Genomic DNA, 25177 nt, shown 5'->3' on the forward strand with positions numbered 1-25177 from the left:
CTTTATTGTAGCCTAGTATGATTAAATTAAGAACATATACAGGAGAACACTTAAATTGCTAGGTGATGTTGAGGTCACTGTGTCCTACAAAGGTAAAGTAAAACTCTTACCACTGGTAGTAGTTTCAGGCAGTGCCCCCAAATTACTAGGGAAGTGATGGTTAGCTGATTTAGGTTTAAACTTTGATAAACATTTTCAGGTTTTCAACCTGGAGAAGGGATTTTTCTTGGAAGATGTTGTATCTATGCACTAAGAGGTTTTCCAGGAAGAATTAGGTTCTATGAAAGGTATGGTGGCAAGAATATATATAAAACCAAACAGTATGCCTCATTATCTTAAACCTGTATCAGTTTCTTTTACAATGAGACAAAAACTAGAAATGGAATTGGAAAGATTATTAAAAGCATATATTATAGAGTCTGTAAACTTTTCAGAATGGGCAGTTCCAATTGGATTTGTTTAAAACCGGATGGCTCAGTGCATATGTGGGGAGATTACAAACGGACTGTTAACAGGGTAGAACATCTGGAACAATACCCTATTCCCAAAACAGAGATCTTTTTACAGCATTTATAGGAGATCAGTTGTTTAAAAAAATAGATATGAGTTGTGCCTATCAACAACTTCTAGATGAAGACTCGAAGGAATATGCACAAAAGTCTCTTCAGGTATCATCGCTTACCTTTCGGAGTCTCTTCTGCCTCGGTGATCTTTCTTTCCTTTTTTTTTTAATAAAATTTTTATTGGATTAGAATCATTTAATTTCACATTACAATCAATTCCCCCATTTCTCAATTTCTAACCCCCTCCCTTTCCCCCCTTTTTATAGACTTCCAACAGTTTTCCAACCCTTTGTCCCTTTTCCCTTACTCATTTTAAATTCATCTAACAAACATATACTTTCCCTTTATTCTAAGCAATAATTCTTTAACTATTTTTGATACTCTATATACTATCTTTTAGTCCCTTCTTCCATATTAGACAAACAATTTGTCCCATTTTTCATAATTTCAAATATTTCTATAAACCTTAAACCATATAGACCATACATTCATATAAGTCAACCAATTTAACTTATACTCTATATGTTACTTTTTCTGCATATCTTATCTTCATTCTATTTTAGTTATATTTAATTATGTTATTATCTTTATTCTATTTTGATTATACATCTATATAACTATCATCAAAAATTATCAATTATCAATCCATTTGACCCATATATATCTTCAGATATACTTATTCATTTTAGTACATTATACAATTTTTACCAAAAGTGATATTAATTAATCAGTCCTTATAGTTAATTATTTTCTATCAATATTCTATATATTATTCTATATATAATAATCTAACAAAGTAGCTGCTTAGAAATTCTCATTTGCCTCTCCACCCCCCGGTAAAGTCACCCTCCTCTACATTTTGTTATGTTTCAATAGTTCTCAAACTGCCACAGTTCTCCTCCCACCTCCCATTTCTTCACAAAATGTTGTTTCAGCTTCTCCCAGTCTGTGTTGAAATGTCCTGGGTCAAGGTTTCTCAATTTTCTTGTCATTTTGTCCATTTCCGCCATATACAGCAATTTGTAAATCCAATCCTCAATAGTTGGCACTTCTTGTACTTTCCATTTTTGCGCATACAAAAGTCTAGCCGCTGCTGTCATGTAAAATAACAATGTCCTGTGTTGAGCTGGAATGTCCTCCATTCCCAAGTTCAGTAGCAGGAGTTCTGGGTTCTTATTAATTTGAAATTGTAAAATCTCACTTATTACTCTTATTATTTCTCCCCAGTACTGCCTCGCTACCTCACAGGTCCACCACATATGATACAGGGAGCCCTCATGTTTTTTACATTTCCAGCATTTGTTAGAAGTGTTCAAATTCCCTAGCACAATCTTCTTTGGTGTCATGTACCAACGATAGATCATTTTGTAAATGTTCTCTTTAATATTAGTACACGTCGTAATCTTCATTGTGTTCTTCCACAAGTATTCCCATGCCTCCATTGTTATTTCTTTGTTGAAATTTATGGCCCACTTCACCATTTGTACTTTAACTATTTCATCTTCAGTATACCATTTCAACAGTACTTGATATACCTTAGAAATTTCCTTCTTGTCCTCTTTTAGAAGTATCTGCTCTAGTTCCGAATTCTCTATTTTTATGCCTCCCTTTGCACAATCCGAATTGTAGAGATCTCTGATCTGTCTATACTGAAACCAGTCATAGTTTGGTGAAACCTCGTCCTGTGTCTTTATTTTAAGTTTAGAAGATTCTATTCGGGTTATCTCCTTATACGTTAAACACTGTTGCTCAGTATCGACAGCTCTCGGATCTATTACCTCATATGGAACCACCCACAGGGGGGTTCCTTCTTGTAAATAATCTCTGTACTTCTTCCAAGTTACATATAGGCTTTTCCGTATGTAATGATGCAAGAACATAGAGTCCGCTTTTACTTTATCATACCATAGGTATGCATGCCATCCAAATATTTTTTTATATCCCTCTAGGGCCAATAATTTCTTGTTCTTCAGCATCATCCAGTCTTTCAACCACACTAGGCAGATTGCCTCATAGTAAAGTCTTAGATTGGGCAGTTGCATTCCACCTCTTTCTTTTGCATCTTGTAAAACTTTCATTTTCACTCGAGGCTTCTTGCCTGCCCAAACAAAATCCGATATTCTCCTCTGCCATTTTTCGAACTGCTTAGAGTCTCGAATAATTGGTATTGTCTGTAGCAAAAACGTTACTCTTGGTAACACATTCATCTTAACTGCTGCAATCCTTCCCAACCACGACAAATTCAGTCTATTCCATTTAATCAAATCTTGCTCTATCTGAGTCCATAATTTTTCATAATTATTTTTGAATAGATCTATGTTCTTTGCAGTCAGTTCAATTCCCAGATATTTCACCTTACTTGTTACTTCACAGTCTGTTATTTCCATTAACAATTGTTGTTTTTGCTTAGTCATATTTTTACATAATATCTTTGACTTCTTTTTATTAATATAAAACCCTGCCAAATCTCCAAACTCCTTAATCTTCTCTATCACTTTTGGCATGTTCTCCATTGGGTCTTCTACAATTAACATTATATCGTCCGCAAATGCTCTGACTTTATAAGAAAAGTCCTTTATTTTTATTCCACGAATTTCTTCATCTTGTCGTATTTGTATCATCAGAATCTCCAATACCAGAATAAATAATAGCGGGGACAACGGGCAACCTTGTCTTGTTCCTTTACTTATAATCAGTTTTTTAGTAGCCTCGTCATTCACCACAATTGCTGCATTCTGGTCTCTATAGATTTCTTTAATTGCTCTTATGAATCTTTCTCCCATTTGTAGCTTTTCCATAGTGGCAAACATAAAGTCCCAGTTCAAATTGTCAAACGCTTTTTCAGCATCAACAAAGAAGAAACCAACCTCTTTATCACAACGCTTATCATAATATTCAATAGCATTGATCACTGTCCTTAGGTTATCTCTGATTTGTCTATCTGGCAAAAAGCCTGCTTGTTCCTCCTCAATAACTTCCGAAAGCCATCCCTTCACTCTCTCCGCCAGTATCTTCGCAAAGATTTTATAGTCATTATTAAGTAACGATATAGGTCTATAGTTTTTCACATTAGTCAAATCTTGGCCCTCTTTGGGGATCAATGATATGTTAGCTTCATTCCAGGTATCTGGAATCCGTTGATCCTTTAAGACTTCATTGATCACCTCTTTTAGGAATGGTGCCAGTTCATTGGCCATTACCTTGTAAAGTTTAGCAGTAAGTCCATCTGGCCCTGGCGCCTTTCCCAGATTTGTTGACTGTATTGCCTTTCTTATTTCCTCATCCGTTACTTCATTATTCAATCTGTCTCTCCAAGCTTCCGAGATTACTGGGAGCTTCATTTTCTCCAAGTATGTCGCTATTGATTCTTTGTTAACCTCTTTCTTATTATACAATTTAGCATAAAATTTATAGAAGGCTCTACTAATGGCTGTCTGTTCCAAATACGTTTTATTATCTTCACAAATTTTATTTATTGTTTTCTTTTCCTTTCTCTTTTTCAGTTGCCATGCCAAATATTTCCCAGGTTTGTTTGCACCTTCAAACGCTTTTTGATTCAATCTTTTAAGATTCCACTCCAGTTCTTTGTTATTCATTGCTGTCAGCTGTTCTTGAAGTATTTTAATGTCCTGATAAATTTTCTTTTTCCCTGGTCTCTTCTTTAACTGTATTTCTTTGGCTTTTATTTTCTCCATAATCTCCTGTCTCTTCTCCTCTTTCTTTTTTCTAGCTCTTCCATTTAAGTCCATTAGTATACCCCTAATTACCACCTTGTAGGTGTCCCAAACCTTGTTGGTTGGTACTTCTTTATTCATGTTGTATTGTATGAAGAACTTTGTCTCTCTTCTCAGCATCTCCATGTTCTCTCCCTCTTGTAACAAGTCCTCATTTATTCTCCATCCTTTCCTTTTGCTCCTTCTCCCCAATTTCCACATAATTGGATTGTGGTCCGAGCCTACCATCGGCATTATTTCCACCTCCTTAGTCCATAATGCTAAGTCTCTTGAGGCCCAGATCATGTCAATTCTCGATAATGTAGAATGTCATGCGGAGAAGAACATGAATTGTCTACTTTTAGGGTTTTGTCTTCTCCATACATCTTCTAAGGTTTGCCTCGGTGATCTTTCAAAGGACCATAGAAGGATAACTTCAAGGGATTCCTCATGTAGCTGTCTACTTGCATGACATATTAATCATGGTGATCACAACATGTGAACATTTACAAAATTTGGCAGAAGTTTTAAACATGCAAAGGGGGCAGGATTGCACCTTATGAGAAGCAAGTGTTTTTGAAGCTGAAGGTAATACATTTAGGATATAAAGTGGATGCTCAAGGACTATACTCTGTGATGGACAAAATCCAAACAATTTGGAATGCTCCTAGATCAAATAATGTTTCTGAGCTAAAAGCTTACTTAGGATTGCTTAATTATTACCCTCTGACAATTACCCTCTGCCAGACCTTCTGCTGCAACCCTGACTCTGGGGTGAGTTCCGCATCCTTTCCGCCCGCTGGTCTCCGAGGAGCACCCAAAAAATACCTTGAGGGTTAAAAGTCTTCAAAATAATAGAAACAGCACCTATACCTTTAAGAAATGAATTCCCTCTTCAATTTACATTGAGTAGATTGCAAGGCAACCCCAGCAATATTGCCAGCCTTCAAGCCCTGGTTTATGTCAGTAAAACACAAGGGGGAGGGCCATTTTCAAGGGTATTTTGACCTTGTAGGGAGGACTCATCAGGGCCTGGCCTGGCAGCAACCACTTGAAAATTTGCATGCCTCACAACTTGTATGCCTCACCTAAGACTGGCTGCTTGCTACTGTTCAACAGCAGCCACCCCACAAAAGCCAGTTTGGAGTACCGGTTAGAGTTTCAGACCAGGATCTGGGAGGCCTAGGTTTGAATCAACACCTTTACCACAGAAGCTCAGTTGGTGACCTTGGGTCCATTACACATTTTCAGCCTAAACTACCTCACAGGGTTGTTGTGAGGATAAAATAGAAGAGAGTAGAATGATGTAAGCTGTTTTGGGTCCTAATTGTGGAGAAAGGCAAGACAAAAGAAAATAAATAATTTATATTACTAAAGGTGGGGGACAGATAAAAGATATGTCAGTTGGTGGGAAAGAAGGACAGAAGGAAACAGGGAAAGGCTGCCAGGAGGGAAAGAGGAAATAGTGTGGGGAAAAGATACATGGGGAAAGTGAGGTGCCCCTGCAACCTTTGCAGGATTCCCACCATGCATCTGGGCCAGTTCCTGCAGCCAATATTGCATAACTGTGCCATAATCTTCCCTGGTAGAGGCTGCCAGGGAGTGAGAGGAACTGAAGACAGGATGGTAGATCAAAGTTGGCTGGTGGGAAAGAGAGAAGGGAGCAGGAAAAGAAGAGAGGCTGTGGAAGCTTTCAGGGAAAAGAAAGAGGAAATAATAGAGAGGGGAATTTGAGATGCCCCCCTGTAAGTCCTTGTGAATCCCCTGCTTCTAAAATATAGTCAAGGAAAATGAAGTGTGGAACAAAATGAGTAGATCTAATGAACATCTATAGCATCTATAAAGAGTGATGTGATGATAAGTGTTAACAAGTTGGTGAGCCCTGACTTACATGAGCTTATGCTGGAATACATTTTGTTAATCTTTAAAGATGCAACTGGACTCCTGTTTCATTTTATTTCAACTACTTTAATTCACAGTAAAGTCTTGCTTCAACATACAATCACATTGTATTGTACACCTACCTTGTGAGGACATCTTTCTATAAATTGGTATCCAATTAAAATGCAGGATAATGGAGGGATAAAATTCTCCTTACTAGAGACACATTTTTGCAAAATAAATATTTCAGAATGACATGATGTGAATTTGACTGTCTGGGATGGATTACAGAGTCCACCATTGTGCAAATTTGGTTGACAAAGGAAGGTTTAATTTCATATAAGAAAACTGAATGATCTTGATGCTCAATGACTGATATGGAATGTATTTCACTGTGTTTCAGTATGAGTTGGATCTAGCCAGGGATCATTTCATAGAAAAAGAGCTGCAGGAACACATTAGCATAACTCAGCATAACTCATTTGCATATGCCATGCCCCTTGACATCACCAAAAGTGTGTCATTAGCATAACTGATTTGCATATGCCCCACCCATAACATCACCTATCCTGGCTATTTTGGACCCAATCCTGGCCAGGGCCAAAATTGTGCCCAAAATGGCAAAAAGGGCCTGAAAATGGCCGAAAAGGGGCCCCAAATGGTCAGTACTGGGCTGCTGCTGAGCAGCAGAGTGATCCACCACCCATCAGAGGCCCGATCCTGGCTGTTTCGGGGCCAATCCTGGCTGTTTTGGGTATGATCCTGGCCATTTTGGGCCTGAATTGGGCCATTTCGGCCCCAATCCAGGCTGAAATGGGCCCAAAATGGCCAAAAATCAGGTGGGCGGGGCCACCTGTCATGTGACCTCAAAATGAGCCCTGGATCTAGCCCAGAAAGAAGAGAATGTAAGAGAATCTCTTCCATTATATTTTTTCACCACAAGTTATCATACCTTCCTAGTTGCAAAGGACAGCTATCATACAATGGCTAGAAACATCCAAGAGACCAATTCTTCACAGAAATAGAATATAATCATGCAATTAAAATGAGCAATTCATCTATCTGACAACACACATACGGTTGGAATTGAATATGTAACATTCATGCTCCAAAGCAATGAAGTCTTCTGCATGTTCTATCAGCAATGGCATGTGTTTTACTGCAAATCTTCTTAGGCAATAATATTTTATCAGTGATCTATTTTTCTGTCCCTAAAGCCCTATTTTCCCAATATTAATTATTTCTTGCAAAACATACAGCGTTATTTGCTTCTAAGAACAATTGTAATTTGAAATAAGAACTTAAAATAGGGTCACTAACCTCCAAGGGGGGGGGGGGTCTGAAGAGCTCCCAGAATTACAACTGATATCCAGATTACAGAGATCAGTTCCCCTGGAGAAAAATGGCTGCTTTGGAGGTGGACTCTATGGCTTTATAACCCACTGAGGCCCTTTCCCTCCCCGAAACTTCCTTTCCCCATGATCCATCCCTAAATCCAGGAATTCCTCAACCTGGAGTCAGCAACACTAATTTAAAAGCAAAATAAATCTTGTATTATTCAGGTATATGAATAACCAAGTCATATCTTTAAAGGTTCTGAAGTAACAGAGAGAACATTTTGTATTGCAATGTAGAAAAGCCAAAATCCAAGTAACACTGAAAATTCTGTTGCCTCCCCACTCCCCAGTTGGTGCTATTTTACATGCAACCACTTTAGTGCAACTCGGAGTCCAGGAAAAGGGAGTGAGAGGTGCCCTGATAATTTTTTTCCCTCTCAAAATGTATTCCCTCGAGTTGGTATTCTTCTGGCAATTGAAAAGATAAGGGGGAATTGAGAGCACTCGAGCACAGACAGGAATCCCAGGGAAGATTCAGGGATCAAAGTCTTCCCTGACAAAGAAAGATGTGAAAAATAATGATCATGCACCTGAGACTCTCATCTCAGTCTCACCAGAGAAGAAGCAGGTGGGGACTAGCTGGAAGGCTTTTCCATTGTGGAGCCATGCATGGGGAATGTTCTCCTGAAAGAGGTCTACTAGGCCCCTTTGCAATTGGTATTTTTAGGTACCAAATCAAAGTGTTTTGGTTTTCTTCTGCATCTGGCCGATGTTGAATTATTCTAGCTGTTTTGTAGGTCTGTGATTGAACTTGTAGTGATTATTTGATTGCTTTATATTTGACCATTAGCTCCTTTAGACCTCTTTTAATTCTGAAGAGAAAGGAACAGATATTTTAACAAATAAAACATATTTTAGGGGGATAATATAGAGTGAACATCCCTCTGTTCAAATTAATTTCCAGTTGCAAGCAACACTTCCAGCCACACCAAGCATTCTGGAGAAGTGGCAGATGAAGGTCCTAAATTCTAAACAAACAGTGGCCAAGGCTTGTCAAATCTTGGGGGTGGGGGGAGAGAGAACCTTATGATAACCAGATGTCTGGTGGAATCAAGGAATAATAAGCCTAGCTACTTTTATCTGGTAAACTAGCCCTTGATGAGAGCCACAAGGAATCTCTCTATGCTTGTGTCCTATTTTTAATTCAGATTTATTTACCAGTTATGGCTCTCAAACAACACTCTTGTCAGATGCCTTTTCTCCTGGAACTTTGCCCAGAGTCATGGAATTGCTCTCTTCAGAGAAGTTCCAGTGGGACTGCAGCCTTTGTTTCTAACTTGTACCGACAATGCTCTTGGGTAAGCAAAAAGAATGAGAGAAATCTTAACACTTGAGCAATATTGCAGGATAATACACTCGCATGCCTGCCACAGAATTTATAGTGATATGCTTATCATTTTAATTGGGATTCTTTTTAATTACCACATCTTAATAAATTCAGACAAATTATTGTATGACCACCAGAATTATTATACAACTTTCCAAATGTAATTGAATAGGAAACATTAAGTAATTGCTTTAAAGGCGATCCAAGGCTCGTTGCAAAGTTAAGTAGTTATCAAAAGCATTGTAGTAGCATATATAATTCTCATTCCAAGACCAGATTAAGTTTACAATCTATGCACACTTACTTGGGTATAATTCCCCCCCCCCCGCCCCCGCAACAGTTTTCTCATGCAAAAACTGCAAAGGGAATTATTTTGCCAACTTTCCTGCTTCTCATGGAGTATATGTGCACCTTCCAAGGCAGCCATTTTTTCCCAGGAGAACTGATCTCTACTGCCTAAAGATTTAATTCCGGGAGTTCTCCAATCACCACTTGGAGTAACCCTACTCTGGTACAAGCCCTTTCCTATAGTTCTTACTTAAACCAAGCAGGAAATGACACCCCTTCCATTTAAAAAGTACAGCAGTCCTAGGATGTGCTTAAATCCTCTGATACGGTTTAGGCCATTCAGTGCTAAATGTTCAGCTGCCATCTATCTTGAGCAGAGACTGCCGGTGATGAAAATTACATGCTACATCCAGACAAAGGTACTTACAAATTGGAGTATTAAATCACAATCCACATTAGAGGAACATGAATTTCCTTGGTCTTCATTGGATTAGAACAGATCATATGGAACTAATCTAATGTGGTGTGTGGATATCACATTAGTTCTGCATTTGTCATAGAGTTTATGCAAAGCTTTAAATTGTAATAGAAATAACAAACCTGGCATTCCTGTCCAAATCCATAAAAACACATTTACCTTTAAAGCCTTATGAAGGAATGCTGCAAATTTCACCATGAATGTGGTCAACCGTCAGACTTGACATGTCAGATGGAGTCATTCAGGTGTGAGCCGATCAATCAACCTGATCATTTCATGCCAAACAACTATAAATCCTGCCAAACAGGTTTGCGCTAGGTGTTGCAAAACTGTGCATGTGCAAAGTTGCCTTTTAGTCAAACCAATCGACAGACTTTACAGTCACAATTTAGACAAACACTGAAGGGGAGGACTTTATTAAAACAAAGCGTTTATTCATTGATAATATTTGCAACTGATTTAATTGTCTATTTAAATAATTGCCTGCTGAACAGAGCAGATATGCAGCAAGAGCAATATGTGTGGATGTGGGGGGGGCGGGGTAAATGTGGCTGACTTTGAGGACAGCTTGTTCCCTTGCTGTGATCATCTCGCCATTTCCAGAGGAGGTGCATATTGCTCCCTGCATCTTGTAATTCCAGAGAACGTAGGCTGCTCTTTTTTCCAAATGGAATTCAGTTAAAACATGTTGATAAAGCAATTTGATGTTCTTGTTGACTGTTTTCTGGTTCATTTTAGTGTCGTTTTTCATCTGTTACTTTAATTTGAATGCTGGTCTACTGTAAGTTACTGGAACTATGTATAACTTGGGCGACACACATTTGGAAAGAAAACCAGAAGTGTGTCCAAAATAAGCACCATTCTGCCACTAAAGTAAGTTACAGAGCTTGTGTGATTGGAAAGGCTGTATTTCTGACTCATAACCTGGAGCCAGAGAATTCACTAGTTTGTTCAAACCAATACTTGAAAGATGGTTGAATTTCCTGAGGTGAAATCATACTTAGGACGCCAGCTGCGAGCCTCTGCATCTCCCACCATGATTTCTAGGAGACTGTATATGAAGAAATGCCATTTAGAGAGCAATCCTAAACAGGCCCACTGAGAAACCTAAATAAATCTATTCCACAGGATTTAAGATTGCACTGTGTTGTTAGGTAGGATGTTAAAACTAGGCATGATGAGAAATCTAACATGGGCATCATCACCAGTGAGATTCTGGTCAGATCACCTCCATGATTGCTGTCAAATTTTGTCTTGAACAATTAGATGCCTGTGCAGCCGCTGCTTTTGCTAGAGGCCCAGGTCATTGCGGCTCACAGCTGCTTTTACCCAGACTACGAGCCAAAACACACGAGAAGAAATACCTAGGTTCAGCATGTGTTCTCTTACCTCTTCTTGATTGCGGGATGATGGCCAGGTCATTAAAGTGACCAACTTGTAAAACATGAAGATAAGTTTTAGGTGGATAGCTGTGCTGGTCTGCAGTAGAACAGCAAGATTTGATGGCTGTTGTGGATTTTCCGGGCTGTATAGCCGTGGTCTTGGCCAAGACCACGGCTATACAGCCCGGAAAATCCACAACAACCATCGTTCTCCAGCCATGAAAGCCTTCGACAATATAGCAAGATTTGAGTTCAGTGGCACCTTGGAGACCAACAAGATTTTCAGAGTGTAAAATTTTGAAAGTCTGAGCTCCCTGAAGGTGAGTCCAGGTGCCACTAGACTCAAAACCTGTTGTAAAACGTGAACATGTATAGACAGCTGCATCTGTTTCAGCAAAATTCATTTCATAACCAATCTAAATTAAGTGGCTGCAGTTTTAATCCAGGCCCACCAGGTGGCATTAAATGAACCTATGTGAAAGAAATATACATCTCAAGCACGAAAGTCTTGAGTGTCTCGAAAAGCTTAATACCATTTTCTGTGCATCGTGTGATATTGCAGAGCAATACCTTTTTAGAAGTGCAATGCAATCTGATTGATGTAGTTGTCTCAGTGCACCTGAGCAGTGCTTTTGGCAGCTTGTTGATGAGAGAGTTTCAAGGGCAATATTGGAGCCAAGTAGCATCTTAAGGACTAACAAGATTTCCACAGTAATAGCTTTCAAGAGTCAAGGGAGCTTTGACTCTTAAAAGCTTATACTGTTGAAATCTTGTTGGCCTCTACCGTGCTACAGGACTTGAATCTTGCATAAAGGGACTCGGATAGTTAGCGCAGAGTTTAGAATAAATAAATTTCTTAATGGAAGTATAGTACATGTCTCAAGGAGAGCTGTTCTTAAGGCTTTTAAATACATGGTCAGCAACTTGAGAGAAGAAAAAAGCAAGCAGTCTAATGAGTCTAATTAGCCTGTCTAATGCAACATTTGTGATAGAAGCAGCAGTAGCAGGAAAAACACAGCAAGCTAAAAAGGCAGTTGCAGCATGTTAAGGTTTAACTTAACATGCTAAAACCCCTCCTTCCTGCACTGACAGTGCAGTCCTAAGCAGAATTACACTCACTGACTTCAACAATTCAACTCTGCTGAAGCTTGCATTGTAAATTTGATGAAACGGATATTTGTCATAGCAAGGTAGTTAGAAAAATGTGTTTATTTAGAAGCTAAGTATTGTTCTTAAATAATTAGCCTGTATGGACTTGTAATAGATAATGAGGTTTTTTAGGTTCATCTGAACAAATATTTAGTTTTCTTACATTGGTCATTGTATGCTCTTGTTTTCATTATGCTCCCTCCGTTAGGCTTGGCAGTCCCCTGGTGGGGAATCTCCCGCTCCCAGCCTCCTCTCACCTGGTTGGTGGGAGGAAGAAAGGTGCAGGAATGCGGGGGTGAAGCGCACTCCCACGTGCTCCAGAGCGCCCCCACATGTTCCTGTGTTGCGCCAGGAATTACGTCATTCCTGGTGTGATGCAAAATAATGGGTTGTGTAGGGGGGGGCTGAGTGAAAATTGGACCCCAATTCAGTGTCAGTACCCCCCTCCACGTGACTCAGCCCCACCATCCACTGGTTTTGACTCCCAGGGACCTGGAAACCCTATATACTTGCTATACTGCAAGCATGTAGGATGGTGCTTGGTAGTCAGGCCAAGTCAATGGGTCAGCATTGAAAGGACATTCTCTCTCCCACCTGTTCTGGTGCTGAAGACACTTAGATGTGTATGAGGTGCAGTTTCTCAGAACTCTCTGGACAATGTACTCAGAAATGTACTAAGAAAATCAAACACTTTGGGGATTACATTTCCCAGAGTATCTTGGGACATCTGATGTTTCAGGAAAAGAGATTCTCTTCCTGTTTTTTGCCTGACCAGGCCAATAGCAGTGATCCCAGACTAAGTGGAAAAATAGCAAATAAGGGGGAGGAAGAAAAGTTTGGCTCAGTCTTACCTTTCCTCCTTCCCTCTAGTCGAACTCTGCTTTAGGTTTGCAACACTGATCATTAATGATGAAAGGGCCCACAAGGACGCGCAGGGGGAAAGAATGTGAAAAACCTACACGATCTTCCTCTCCACGATTCTCTCAACTCTCAGGACTGGAGCAAATTCAGTTCGCCTTTTTAAAATGTAGATGATTCTCAACTACTTCCAATATTCTCTTCCTCTTGAAACATGTTCAGTCCTTAGAAGAATAGTTGGGGGGGGGGGGGGTTGGCGGTTGTTGTTGATAATTTACCCAATCACATTTTTTTGCATACCTGGGGAATATGTAGACACCAAAGCTTTGTATGTAGGTAGCAGAATCTTGCTGTTATCATTATAAGTACAGGGGCCAGCTAGTTTAGTATTAAATACATCAATTAACAAATATTGTTTTCACAATCAGGACAATCTGTATGAACTGAAAGTTTTAAAAGAGTGATGCTTTCTAACATGTTCTTTGTGTTAATTTGATATTAACTGAAAGGTTTTAGAAAAGAAGGCTATGCATCACACATTGGGTTCGATCCAATGGACCATTTCCACTGATTGGAGGGAATTCCATCACTGGAATATGACCTCCTCACCTCCCTCTGAAATGCTAACCCGAGGGACACAGAACCGCACCCCCCCCCCAGGAAATTGGTGAAAATTGTTCCCCTTCCATCAGCAGAAATTTTCCTTTATATCCAATCAAAGAAATTAAATGGGCACAAAAGTGACAAAGATTTTAGTACTGAAAAGATTAAGCAGAAACAACATACATTCCTTCTTGTTCAAACGAATTTGTCATTTAAGCTCACAAGATGAAAGTTTAACACATTGCTAGTGTTGAAGACAGTGCAGCAAAAGAGTTCCTTTCATTTCTACCACATATAAATAAAGCAGTCATTATATGAAAAAACAAAAGCTTTAATCCATCTATTAGGAACAGTTGAAATTGTTTAATCGGTTTACATTAATATTGATCCATCATTTACAGTGCTATAGACCAGACACAAATTATTGCTGTGGCCAACAGCAAGTGAAAAGATCAACAACAGCATGGTACTAAGCATCCAGAACAGGAGGCAGTAACTCATTCATTTTTTCAAGATACAGAGGCCTCTTACACCATCAATTTCCTTTTTCACCAGTGCATTTCATGTCCAAAAATATGGTAAGTGCATTACTTTGTGCTTTGCATTTTTTTCCTCATATACTTTCCTAAAGGCTTTATAGGCATCAGAGTTAATATTGCTTTATATATCTATCTATTTCAAAGTAGTAAGGAAGAAGTTTATGGCACTAATGTATCTTGAATGGTTTTGGCAAAAGTGAAAATTGCTGGGTACTCCATGTACCTGGTCAGCTGTCTCTTGACTCTCCCCAAAATTTTTAGCATTTTGGGTATTGTGCACTCTTCGTAGTCTGAAGACGTGTTGGAGCAACCATATTTCTTGGCTCCCTGATGCCTCCCCCACGTAAATGTGCTATCCGTGGCCCTTTGGTTCCAAATACAAATAATAAATAAACATCATCATCCAAGCCCTGCAGTTTCCCCTTCTTATATAGGACTAGAAGAATTTTGTGTAGAAGATATGCAAACTCCACAATTAAAATGGCTCTGGTACAAAAGGAACCCAAACCAAAAACAGCACCCCCCACAACAAAGTGCAGTGGATGGTGGCATGGTGTGTCAAGGAAGTTTAATTTATACTAAACCATACAACAGGAAAAGCATATGATACGAGTTGATAGAAACCGTACATATCTTCAAAAAGAAATCCAAATCCACAGTGCAGTCTTGAGCAGAGGCACACCATTCTAAGTCCACGGACTATAATGGACTTTGAAAGTCAAACTGCTTAAGTTTGAACTGTAAGTGGATCATCTAGGCATGTGTGTTGGGTAGTGCTCCATGCTGTAGCAGAAGTATATTTTCAGTGAGGGATCAGTTTTATGGTGCCCAAATTAGTATGACAAAATGCTGCAGGACTGAACACCACCGAGCAGATTTTCCTAGCCAAACTGCCTCGTGGGATTCAGTTTTGTCTCATAATTTGAGCTGTGTCTATGCTGAAATTCTGAAAACAAAGAGAAACCAGCAGCTAATTGTTTAGGAGTTCCTGCCCTGAGGGAGGGGCTGCAGCTCAGTGGTAGAGTATCAGGTGCCAAGTACAATCCCCAGCATCTTCAGTTAAAAAGGATCAGGTCGTCTGTGATGTGAAAGATCTCGGACTGAGATCCAGGAGAGCCGCTGCCAGTCAAGAGTAGACAATACTGACTTAGATAGACCCAAAGTCTAATCCCCTTGAAGGCAGCTTCATCTGCTCTTGTGATTTCCCCTCTTCAGTTTTCTGCAGAGATCCTGGGAGGGGGAGGGGGGTGCTCCCACAATTAGCGGTGTGCACTGAGAGAAAGGAGTGTAATGAGACTTTTAGTGGTTTCAAGGATATTTCACAAAATGAAACTGTACATCTTTAAGACTTGACTGTTTTGTCCCATTCTGCTCATCGTTCTGATGACTGTCAGCTGCCCAGGTGTCCTCAAATCAGCATAGTTAGCACAAAAAGAGAGTCAAAGACTTCACTTCAAGAACACTACAGGGGTAGAATGGCCATTCAGAGGCTCTTCTTTTATGACACAAACACTACAGTACCTAACTGCTACAATAATCTCCTCCGCTCCCCTACTCTTATACTTCAGTCAGTGCTAGTTCATGAAGACTGCAGCTATATTTAAGGCACTTCATTCCGAACAAGACATGCTTCCCTGTCCTTTGCAAGTCAATTGGTGGCAGCTATGAAGGAAGCCAATCATTTCCTGAACTGGCAAGACCATACAGCCACTGTATAAAATATTTAGGCATAAGAATAATAATACACATATCACTATTGTTATTGCATAGGACTATGCCGGAGAAGATAATGTATACAACATGCTCTTACGACAACACTGTTGCAAGTTAAAGCCTTAACAATGTTAGGATCAAGTAACAGTTACCTGCAAATACAGTCAATTTTCTTTCAATCTTGATGCTGAAAACAATCTTACAAGAGCACTAAGGAGGAGATTGTAACCATTTCCCCAAGCATATTACTATTTGTCCTGTACTGCTAAAAATAAATACGTTCAACCCAGGGATTCTTCTTTTCCTGCTGAGTTTTATACAAAGCTTCATTTGTTAACTAGACTAACGTTACACTATTGCTTTAAAGATCCATGTCAAAACATTTCCTCCACATGAGGGAGTAATTTACAAAATCGTCACAATGCCACTCTTGAAAAGACAAGAATCTACACAAAATCTTACTCTGAAGTGTGTACAAATTAATGCAACTCCTCAGAAAAAAAAATCAACCACTCACAAGTGGGACTCAAAATGTCAAAAAAAAAGTTATAAGTACAGTGTCTTCTTACAAATAAAATACAAACGCATTCTTAATGAAAAATAAAACAACTGAAAAATTCATGCAAATCAGGTAACTGTACAATACAATTAAAAAAATTAAAAAACTCAATTGTTTATGCTCAATTGATGGAAAATACTGAATTTTTAAGAGTCTTGAATTAGTGACACATAAATAAAAGATTTCTTGTCATAATCATGTGATTTAAAAAAATGAACAATTTAGAAGGAAGCCTTTTCACTGGATGGCCCTTCCCTTCCTTTAAATTTCACCATAACATATTTTCTGGGTTTCTCCTTCATTTCCACTCTGTACCTTAATTAAGGTCATCATGAATTAATTAGCTATATAAGTGAAGATTTTCATAACATGAATATATATATATATTCCATATATATTCTATTTAATGCTTTGGGATAGATTTAAGTGGGTTAACAGGTATTCTATATTTGAAAGGAGGCACTATTAAAGAAACACAAAAATAGTTTACAAAGCTTATTCTTTCTCTCTCTCTTTTTGGTTTCTTTACATTCTTTTACAATTCATTTCCAAGTCAATGGGCTTCATTACAGATGTACCGAAGTGTCATCTTTAGTGGGTCATGGACATGTGGATTTGTATCTCACTATTGCTTTCAAGTAGACATGACTCACTTGGAATTCTTGATGAGTCTGGATCATAAATGCAGTACACTATTTTGGAAGCATTGGTAGTTTTGAAATAGAACAATATACAAGTCTCTCTCAAACATTAAAAAAGTCACATACACTGGGCTATCTGAAATTTATATTAAAAGAAAGTTATTAAGAAAACAGATCAAATTACTTAATCTACCAATCAAGCAATGGAATTCACAAAAAGCCTTTCTAATGATACCCACTAACAAGCGTGGTCAGTGTCTTCCATGCTCACGCTGCTCCGTCGGCTACTTGCTTTCGAAGCCCCAGGAGATACTGATGAAAGAAGCGGATCAGTGACTCCAACAGGAGAGAGAGTATCATCCATCAAGATGTCTTCCAGTTTGGATCCGAGTTTTGTAGGAACAGTGTAAGTGCCAGCAGCAGCCTCAGCTGTATTTGCTAGGCTATCATTGAAAGTGATGGTGCCATCAGTTAAGTCAAGAGTGGTTGTGCAAGACAGGTCTGGATGATTCCTAAGAATCTCTTGGCTGCAGTTATCAAGGACAGGCTCTTGTTTGATAATCCTGTTTACCATCTCTGGTGAGCAAAGGCCTGTAGATGGGACAATGGAAAGTCCATGTGCTCGAGCTTGCATCTCAAGTTCCTATTATAAAGAAACAAATGAGAAATGCATGAAAAAGAGTGACAATTCTGGAAATTCAACAACTCCTCACTTTCTGGCAGCCTCTCACATTTCATCACCCTAAATGAATGTAACTTTCAATCCACTGCTTTACTGGGATAGGTGAAGCATTTTGTACTGGTCAATGCTATTTGCCAGAGTTATATGCTATATTCTGTGTGAATCACCTGAGAGTGTCTTAACTACTAATACTAATTGCAGAAGAGCCAGTGGGCCTCTCCGTTATCTATTGAAAATATGTACTTTCACTTTTCCAGCAAGTGTCCTTGCAGGAGAGCTGCTAGCAGCACATATTGTATCTTTTCCCAGAGACTGGGATATTTTGCTTTGTACTTCATGTAGTCTAAACTAATCTGTTCCCATGCAACCTCTTTGAGGGTTTCGCGCCAGAATGTCAATGGACCCCAAAGGGCGGGAAGTTTCCCTATAACTAGTTATGCCTTTGTTTGAATTGTCACTTCTGCCAATTGCCACCTTTGGGTGAACACCTGTATTGTATGGATCTCAATAAAGCTACTTCAACTGGAACACCTGCATGTTAACTGTGGAGAGCTTGAGCGACCTAACTACCAGGGACTGACACAAGTATAAAATTAAGTGTTTTAGGGAGTTGCCACCTGACTTCCCCAAATGTAAAAATCCAGGTAAAGTTGAAGGTTCCTGTTTAAGCAAAGATTTCAGGAATGTTGTGGGAAGTTCAACAAATTCCCATAAAACATCCACACATATGAAAAACTAGGCCTACTCTTATTGATGGTTGAAATTTTCTTCTTTATGTTACTTTAAAATAATGTTGTTTTTTATTGAAATCTTGAAATGTAACAAAATGGGATTATTCCATTTGGTAATACTACATATTACTTTGCTGATCTCTTCTTCCAGAACTATTTGATAGATGTATTCTGGCTCCCCAAGCACACAAGATGTCCCCCTGTTCTAGAAAACTCTGCAGTGAAGAGAGGTCTCTGAGAACTATTTTCTGGGAGTGTGTAATGAACAAGGAATAGGTAACCTTTGGACTTAAGGCTATTTTGATCTCTTTGTAAGTCTTTAAAATTTCTTGCTTCAGTTATCTGATGTACAATCTGTAGGAGGAACGGTAGAAAGCCACAAAAGTTTGCAGGAACATATATGACCAAAGCTCTGGCTGAGTGCAAGTGTTACTTACTTTCTAGGGGTGTGCAAAGGCACCCTGGTTCGTGTTTTCCGAATCTGGCAAACCCGAATCGAGAAGCCGATTCGGATATAGCAGAAACCCGAATCGCCCAGCCGATTCGGGTATGCCGATTCGGGTTGATTCGGGTTAGCTTTTTCAATGGGAAAAAGCCTCCCCCAGGCTTCTCTGAAGCCTGGGGGAGGCATTTTCCCACCGAATCAACCCAAAATTGGTGGGGTCCTTCCTCTAACTCCCCTCTAACAACCCCCCAAGTTTCAGACCGATTGGACTTTGGGGGGCCATGTTATGGCCGCCCAAACCAGGTCCCCCTATCCTTGCTTAAAAAAGGGCATAGCTTTAGGTTGCTGCTGCTGATCTTCATTCATTTTTTCCTATGGGGAAAAAATGAAGAGGCAGGCTTCCTTTGCCAGGGGTGGCATTTCGCATACAAAATGCCCCCCAACCCTCAGGGGCCCTTCTCCCACCTTTCCTGTCAAGTGTTTTTGACAGGAATTGTGCTTTTGTGATTCTCTGATGTTAAGTGAGAGTTGTGTTATTTTTCTGTGTGGGGGACTGCTGGTGTAATGTGTCATAATGCTTTGCCTACTTGTACTTTGAAAGGGAGAAAATAATTTTTAAAAAACTTTATTTTGTGTTGTTCGTGTTTTATTCTTTGTTGTGCAGTTGGTTCCCATCATAGGGAACAATGGGGCTGGCCGGCCAGCCATCTCTGTAGGTGGTGGGAGAATTTGAGGGAGGGTGTCTGTGGTTCAGGTGCTCTTTCACAGGGACCAGCTGGCACTCAGAAGTGTGCCCACCATTGTGGCACCCCTGGGCTGTGCAGAATTGCCCAGAGAAAGAGAGTTTAGAAGTTCCCAGCATAGGGAACAAAGGGAGAGGGCTGGACTTTGCCAGCCTGTTCCTGGGGTTATGGGTGTGGGGCTGCTGGGGGTGGATTTGGGTCTGTGAGGGGCTAATGTGGGGATTTGGGTCTGTGTGTGGCAGCTGGGGGGGAATTGGGTTTGTGTGGGGCTGTAGGGGGCTGAGAGCACCTACTTGGGGAGGCCATGAAATGCCCCCCCAAGTGGGAGCTGTCTGAGCCTTGGTGGGGGGTGGGAGTAGAGGTGGGAGAAGGGCCCCTGAGGGTTGGGGGGCATTTTGCATGCAAAATGCCACCCCTGGCAAGAGAAGCCTCCCCCAGCTGTAAGTAGTAGAGAAAAGAGCACCTACTTGGGGAGGCCATGAAATGCCCCCCCAAGTGGGAGCAGGCTGAGCCTTGGTGGGGGGTGGGAGTAGAGGTGGAAGAAGGGCCCCTGAGGGTTGGGGGGCATTTTGCATGCGAAATGCCACCCCTGGCAAAGGAAGCCTGCCTCTTCATTTTTTCCCCATAGGAAATAATAAAGAAGATTAGCAGCAGCAAGCTAAAAAGACGCTCACTTTTCCCTTTCTTAGGCGAGGATGGGGGGGACCTGGTTTGGGGGGCCATAACATGGCCCCCCCAAAGTCCAAATGGTCCGAAACTTGGGGGGTTGTTAGAGAGGAGTTAGAGGAAGGTCCCCACCAATTTTGGCTTGATTCGGTGGGAAAATGCCTCCCCTAGGCGTCCGGGAAGACGGAGGCATGAAAAACCCGAATCAACCCAAATCAACCCGAATCGATTCGGGTTATGGCGATTTGGAAAACCCGAATCGATTCGGGTTTCCCCGAATCAACCCGAATCGGGGTGATTCAGGTTTTTTTCAGGTTTTCAAAACCCGAACTGCACACCCCTATTACTTTATTAAAGTTTTGCTTATTTTACTTTGTGAATTAGGTACAACTATGGTTTGTTGGTATTGTATTAACCTGGTCCCAGCTTAAACCAATGTGCATGTGTAAGTACTCCTTCCTGTCCAACAGAGGAAAAAAACCTGAAACATTACCTGATATTCTCCTGCCACCCCTCTAAGGAGCACTGGAGTGACATTTGCTACAGAAAATTGTACCTAACACTGGCCCATAAGAACAGAAACGAATCCTTCACTTAAGCTATGGTCCTCCCATAAGCCACAGTTCTATGCATGGAAAAATGGTTTAATGACACTTTCTGGGAATATAAAATCTTCATCTCTTCATTTATGCAATCACAGATGAGGCAGAAAAGAAATTCTATCAATTATTAACACAAAGATAGCATTATTTCCTTTCCATAAACAAGGCACCTGCTTCAAAACTTGTCTGATTTATTAAATTCTTGTAAGACAATCAAAAAGAGTCCAGTAGCACTCTTTTTGATTTTGCTACTACAGACTAACACGGCTAACTCCTCTGGATCTATGACCATTGTAAGACAATGTGTTTTGTTGGGGACACTCATTTCCATCTCATATTGAAGAAGTCTATTACTAGATTTAGACCATTACATTCCATGGCTTTGATTTGCAACAACTTTATAAAGAAACTGGATTGAGATCTTCTATTTTATGAAATCTGTGGAATGTAATTGCTAACAAACAAAAACCCAACAGCATTTGGAGTTTGCTGGAATTTTGTTTCAACCTCCATATCATCTACAGAATTTTGTCATACTATCCAATTATAGAGGTTTCTGGAAAATAATCTAATACACACAAGACTTTGTTCCTATGAGTTTAATAATTGCCCTGACTTAACTAAAAGCTGAATCTAGAAAATACTCAATATCCTCCTTCATCTAGATACCATATAAGAGGACTATCACTTAAGTTTGGCCTCCATTGTAGATCTTCACATTAAGGACTTTCAGAAGAGCCAAAGAAATGCCCTATCCTTTTGGAAACCACTTTTTGGATAATGTTTCAGATCACTGATGCTGGTGCAATCAATAGCTATCAAGTTCAGAATACGAATTTCTAAAGCTCATGGTACTCAGATATATAGTGAACTAGATCCTGCCAGCCCATTTAAATTACCAAAAAAGGAAACATTTGGGCTTGTAGGACCCATGGAACAAAAGTCATATGGGATGAGAACTATGGTGAGGAGAGAAATTGGGATAAAAGAAAAGCTAGGAAGATTGAACCCTATTAATTGAACATTATTTCCTTGAAGGTTCTTGTAGGGTGTGGAGTGCAAAATGCACTGTATTGAAATCTGAAATCCTGAGAATAAAGCATTGTTCAGACAGAACTAAGCAAATATGACCAAAGGATTAACATCTAGTTAACAGAGACTTTGACAGTATTTTTTCTACTTAATATAAGCAGAAGGTGTCAAGAAAATAATGGTGGGAAGAGAAAAACACAGTAGCAAACCTTACAGAATCCTGGAACTGGGTCTGACAAGTTCCAGGACTACACAGCTTCTTTGGCCCTTAAGATTCTGGAGTGCTCCTAGTTTATGCACCATTCTATAGACCTTTACAGGGTAACTCTTTCCGGACATATATCTGAACTATTCTTTCAGTCCTGGTTATAGACTACACATTGATTTGAACTTAACATACACCTTCTGTATCTGCAGAAACTTTTTTATATTCAAGTCAGCTGAGAACTCTTGAGGCAGAAGAAAACTAACCTGTATTCTGAGCAAAAGGTGCCTGTTGGCATGTTCTAGTTTCTTTTGTCTGTTTTCTAGTTCTTTTGTACGCTGCTGTTCTCTTTGGAGCTTACGGATATAGTCCACAGAGGCTTTTAATATAGTTCCCTTATTCCAGCGCATGTCCCTGCAAGATTAATACAAATCATTCCATGGGTTTAAAAAAAAATATTTGGTAGGATCCATTTGTAATACCATGACTAAATTTAAATACCTCTTTTTGTTTTTTAATGAAACACAACACTAGGGGGAGCAGCTGGTTAACTTATTTCTTGGTAGCTTACAAAAGAAACTGAGAATCTTCTCAGTCTCTCACGTGGCACCATTTCTAAATACTGAAAACAGCCAGATTCTTGAGTTCTGCTTAGTAGTGTTCAGTTTCTTCTATCCTGTTGATGAAACTAGCCTCTGTAAAGTCCCAATAACTTCCAAAGCAATCTACTCACTGATTTTAAAAAGGGAGGGATCTCCCTCAAATGCCAGCCTTCTGTCTCTTGCTGTTCCCTACTCACCTGTCCAGGATTAGAAGACTCTCTGGCCCCCAGCCTTATTTTTTCCCCCAAGGGAAGCTCAGGCAAGAGGACAGACAGCAGGAGCAGCCTCCACCGGGAACCAAGGTTCTTCCCCGGTTGCAGGACAGGCAGCGTCAGCATCAGGAGAAGAACTACCCAGTGGTGAGGGCCCAGCAAAGAGCAGGCAGCTGAGGGCAGCAACAGGCAGCCCTGCAGACTCATGCACCAGGATGGCTGCAGCACCAGGGGAGGGGCCAGCTGGCACAGAAAGTCAGGCAGAGGATGGGCAGGGTGCAATGGTGGATGGCCTGCCTAGACTCCATGCTGTAGGAATCAGGGCTGTAAACCCCCCTCCTCCCAATTTCTGAGACTACGGGGGAGATCCTTCAAGGAAGGAGACACCCTGGGGGGCAAGGCCACCCCAGGCACCGCCCCTCTGAGGTGAAGCCTGACATTACTCCATAGTGAATATCTCATTTCATGACATTATGCACTCCACTCCCTTGCTCAGCCATTGACATAAACTGGGTGCAAAGATTTACTCAGCATCATACTGACATGATGCAGGGCAACTGATATTAAATGTGAGAGTGAAGAACTCAACCTGAGGATATGATTTTTGATGATTTTATCGTATCTCCCATATCGCACCCTCTGTGTTCCAGTGATATGCATTGTCCACCTCCGACCACATGCTACTCTTTTTAAAATAAATAAATAAATGGAAACAATATTATGGACCCTTACTTCACTCTTTCCTTGCATCCATGAGGAATGCAAATCTCAGTCTTGGATCCTACAGAACAGTTCTGCTGATGGAATGGATTTTCATCAGCAGTAAAGACCTTTGTTGCATGCTCTGAAGTGCGACTCCTGAATGACAGGGGAACCCTAGGAATAGCACTGAAGGAATCAGCAAAAACTGTATCTTTACCTTTGCAAAAGGACCTCCATTGGATCCAAGACTATTTACTTATTTAGAAAACGCATATATCATCTCTCCAGAGACCTAGCAGGAATCATGCAGTATGTTGTAGAATGAGGCCAAATTTTTTATTATTGGAGGGGGGGGGGAAGTATAGTTGAAGATTTCACAATGTAATAGGCTTATCCTACATCTTATACTGCATGAATATTCCAAAGCCAAAAAGGAATATTGACTCATTTCATGAAGAAATTTACCCACATGTAATAATTTACTGTTGATGTGACAGTACTTACGGGTCATTTGATTTGGGTATCAACGTGCCCAGTTCTTTTATACGATCATTAATATTGAATCGTCTTCTTCGTTCAACTTTTAAGAAATCAATACAAATTAATAATCAGAAAACATAAATGTCACAAAACTCTGGCAAATTCAAAACATCCTGCTATGACTATTTAACTTTTTTCATAGCTGATGTGTATTAGTTTGTTTACAAACACCCCTCCCCCGCAATGTTTGGCACAGCCACAGAAAAAACAAACAAACATGGGCATCGGGTAGAGGAGACTCTTTTCTGTGTTGTCTCTTTGAATTGTCACATTTCATTACAAAACAAGAACAATCAAAAAACAGAACCGCACCATTCATTTGCAAGTAATACTCCCCCTGGAAGCCAGTAGGAAGTTCTGCCTATTACTTACATAATTCTAACCCCTCCCTCCAATAATATGAAGAATACTAAAAGATATCCATTAGACCTTACAGATAAATTAACACAAATTTGCTTGTTTGTCATGACTTGTTTTTTAATCCATAACACTAAATAGACAAGACAGATCTTGTTGTGTTTTGACAAGATACCTATGTGTGTCCCCTACACAGCCGCCTTTTAATGATCTGAATTATTAAATATAGTCTATTCAAAAATAGCCACACCGAATTCTGGTTTGGCATATCTCTCAGTGAGTGGGAGAAATGTCCTAATTTTACTGACATGAATTGAGTGTGACCTAGGTTTATTTTGTGTAAGGCTAATCTTATGTAAGGTCACTAATCTTTTGGAGTCCTATGATAACACAAAAGGAACAAAATTTCAGTCAAGTAACAGTAGTCATAAATTAACAAAAAACAGCATGATCTAAGAGAATAAACGGGTTACCCATTCCTTCAAAAAGTACTGTACATTTGTTTTTATTTAACGGGAACAGTAGTATCCAGTTTTTGAGACTTGCTTTTGAAAATCTTTCCCCCCA

The 25177-nt window shown here is 39.9% G+C and overlaps 1 protein-coding gene across 5 annotated transcripts in view; it reads right to left on the bottom strand.

Annotated features, from left to right (window-relative positions):
- Positions 1–13949: 13949 nt before the first annotated feature.
- MITF (melanocyte inducing transcription factor) overlaps positions 13950–25177 on the bottom strand; it is a 178418-nt gene continuing 167190 nt past the window's right edge. For all 5 annotated transcript variants that reach the window (XM_054976922.1, XM_054976920.1, XM_054976918.1 and 2 more), the window contains exons 8-10: positions 24218–24293; positions 22464–22611; positions 13950–17734 (exon numbers count right to left, since the gene is read on the bottom strand). In XM_054976922.1, coding sequence (XP_054832897.1) covers positions 17330–17734; positions 22464–22611; positions 24218–24293 — 629 coding nt within the window. In that variant the 3' untranslated portion in view covers positions 13950–17329. The remainder of the gene's footprint in view (positions 17735–22463; positions 22612–24217; positions 24294–25177) is intronic.

The sequence above is a fragment of the Eublepharis macularius genome, chromosome 4 (genome assembly GCF_028583425.1).
Source record: "Eublepharis macularius isolate TG4126 chromosome 4, MPM_Emac_v1.0, whole genome shotgun sequence".
Classification (NCBI taxonomy): domain Eukaryota; kingdom Metazoa; phylum Chordata; class Lepidosauria; order Squamata; family Eublepharidae; genus Eublepharis; species Eublepharis macularius.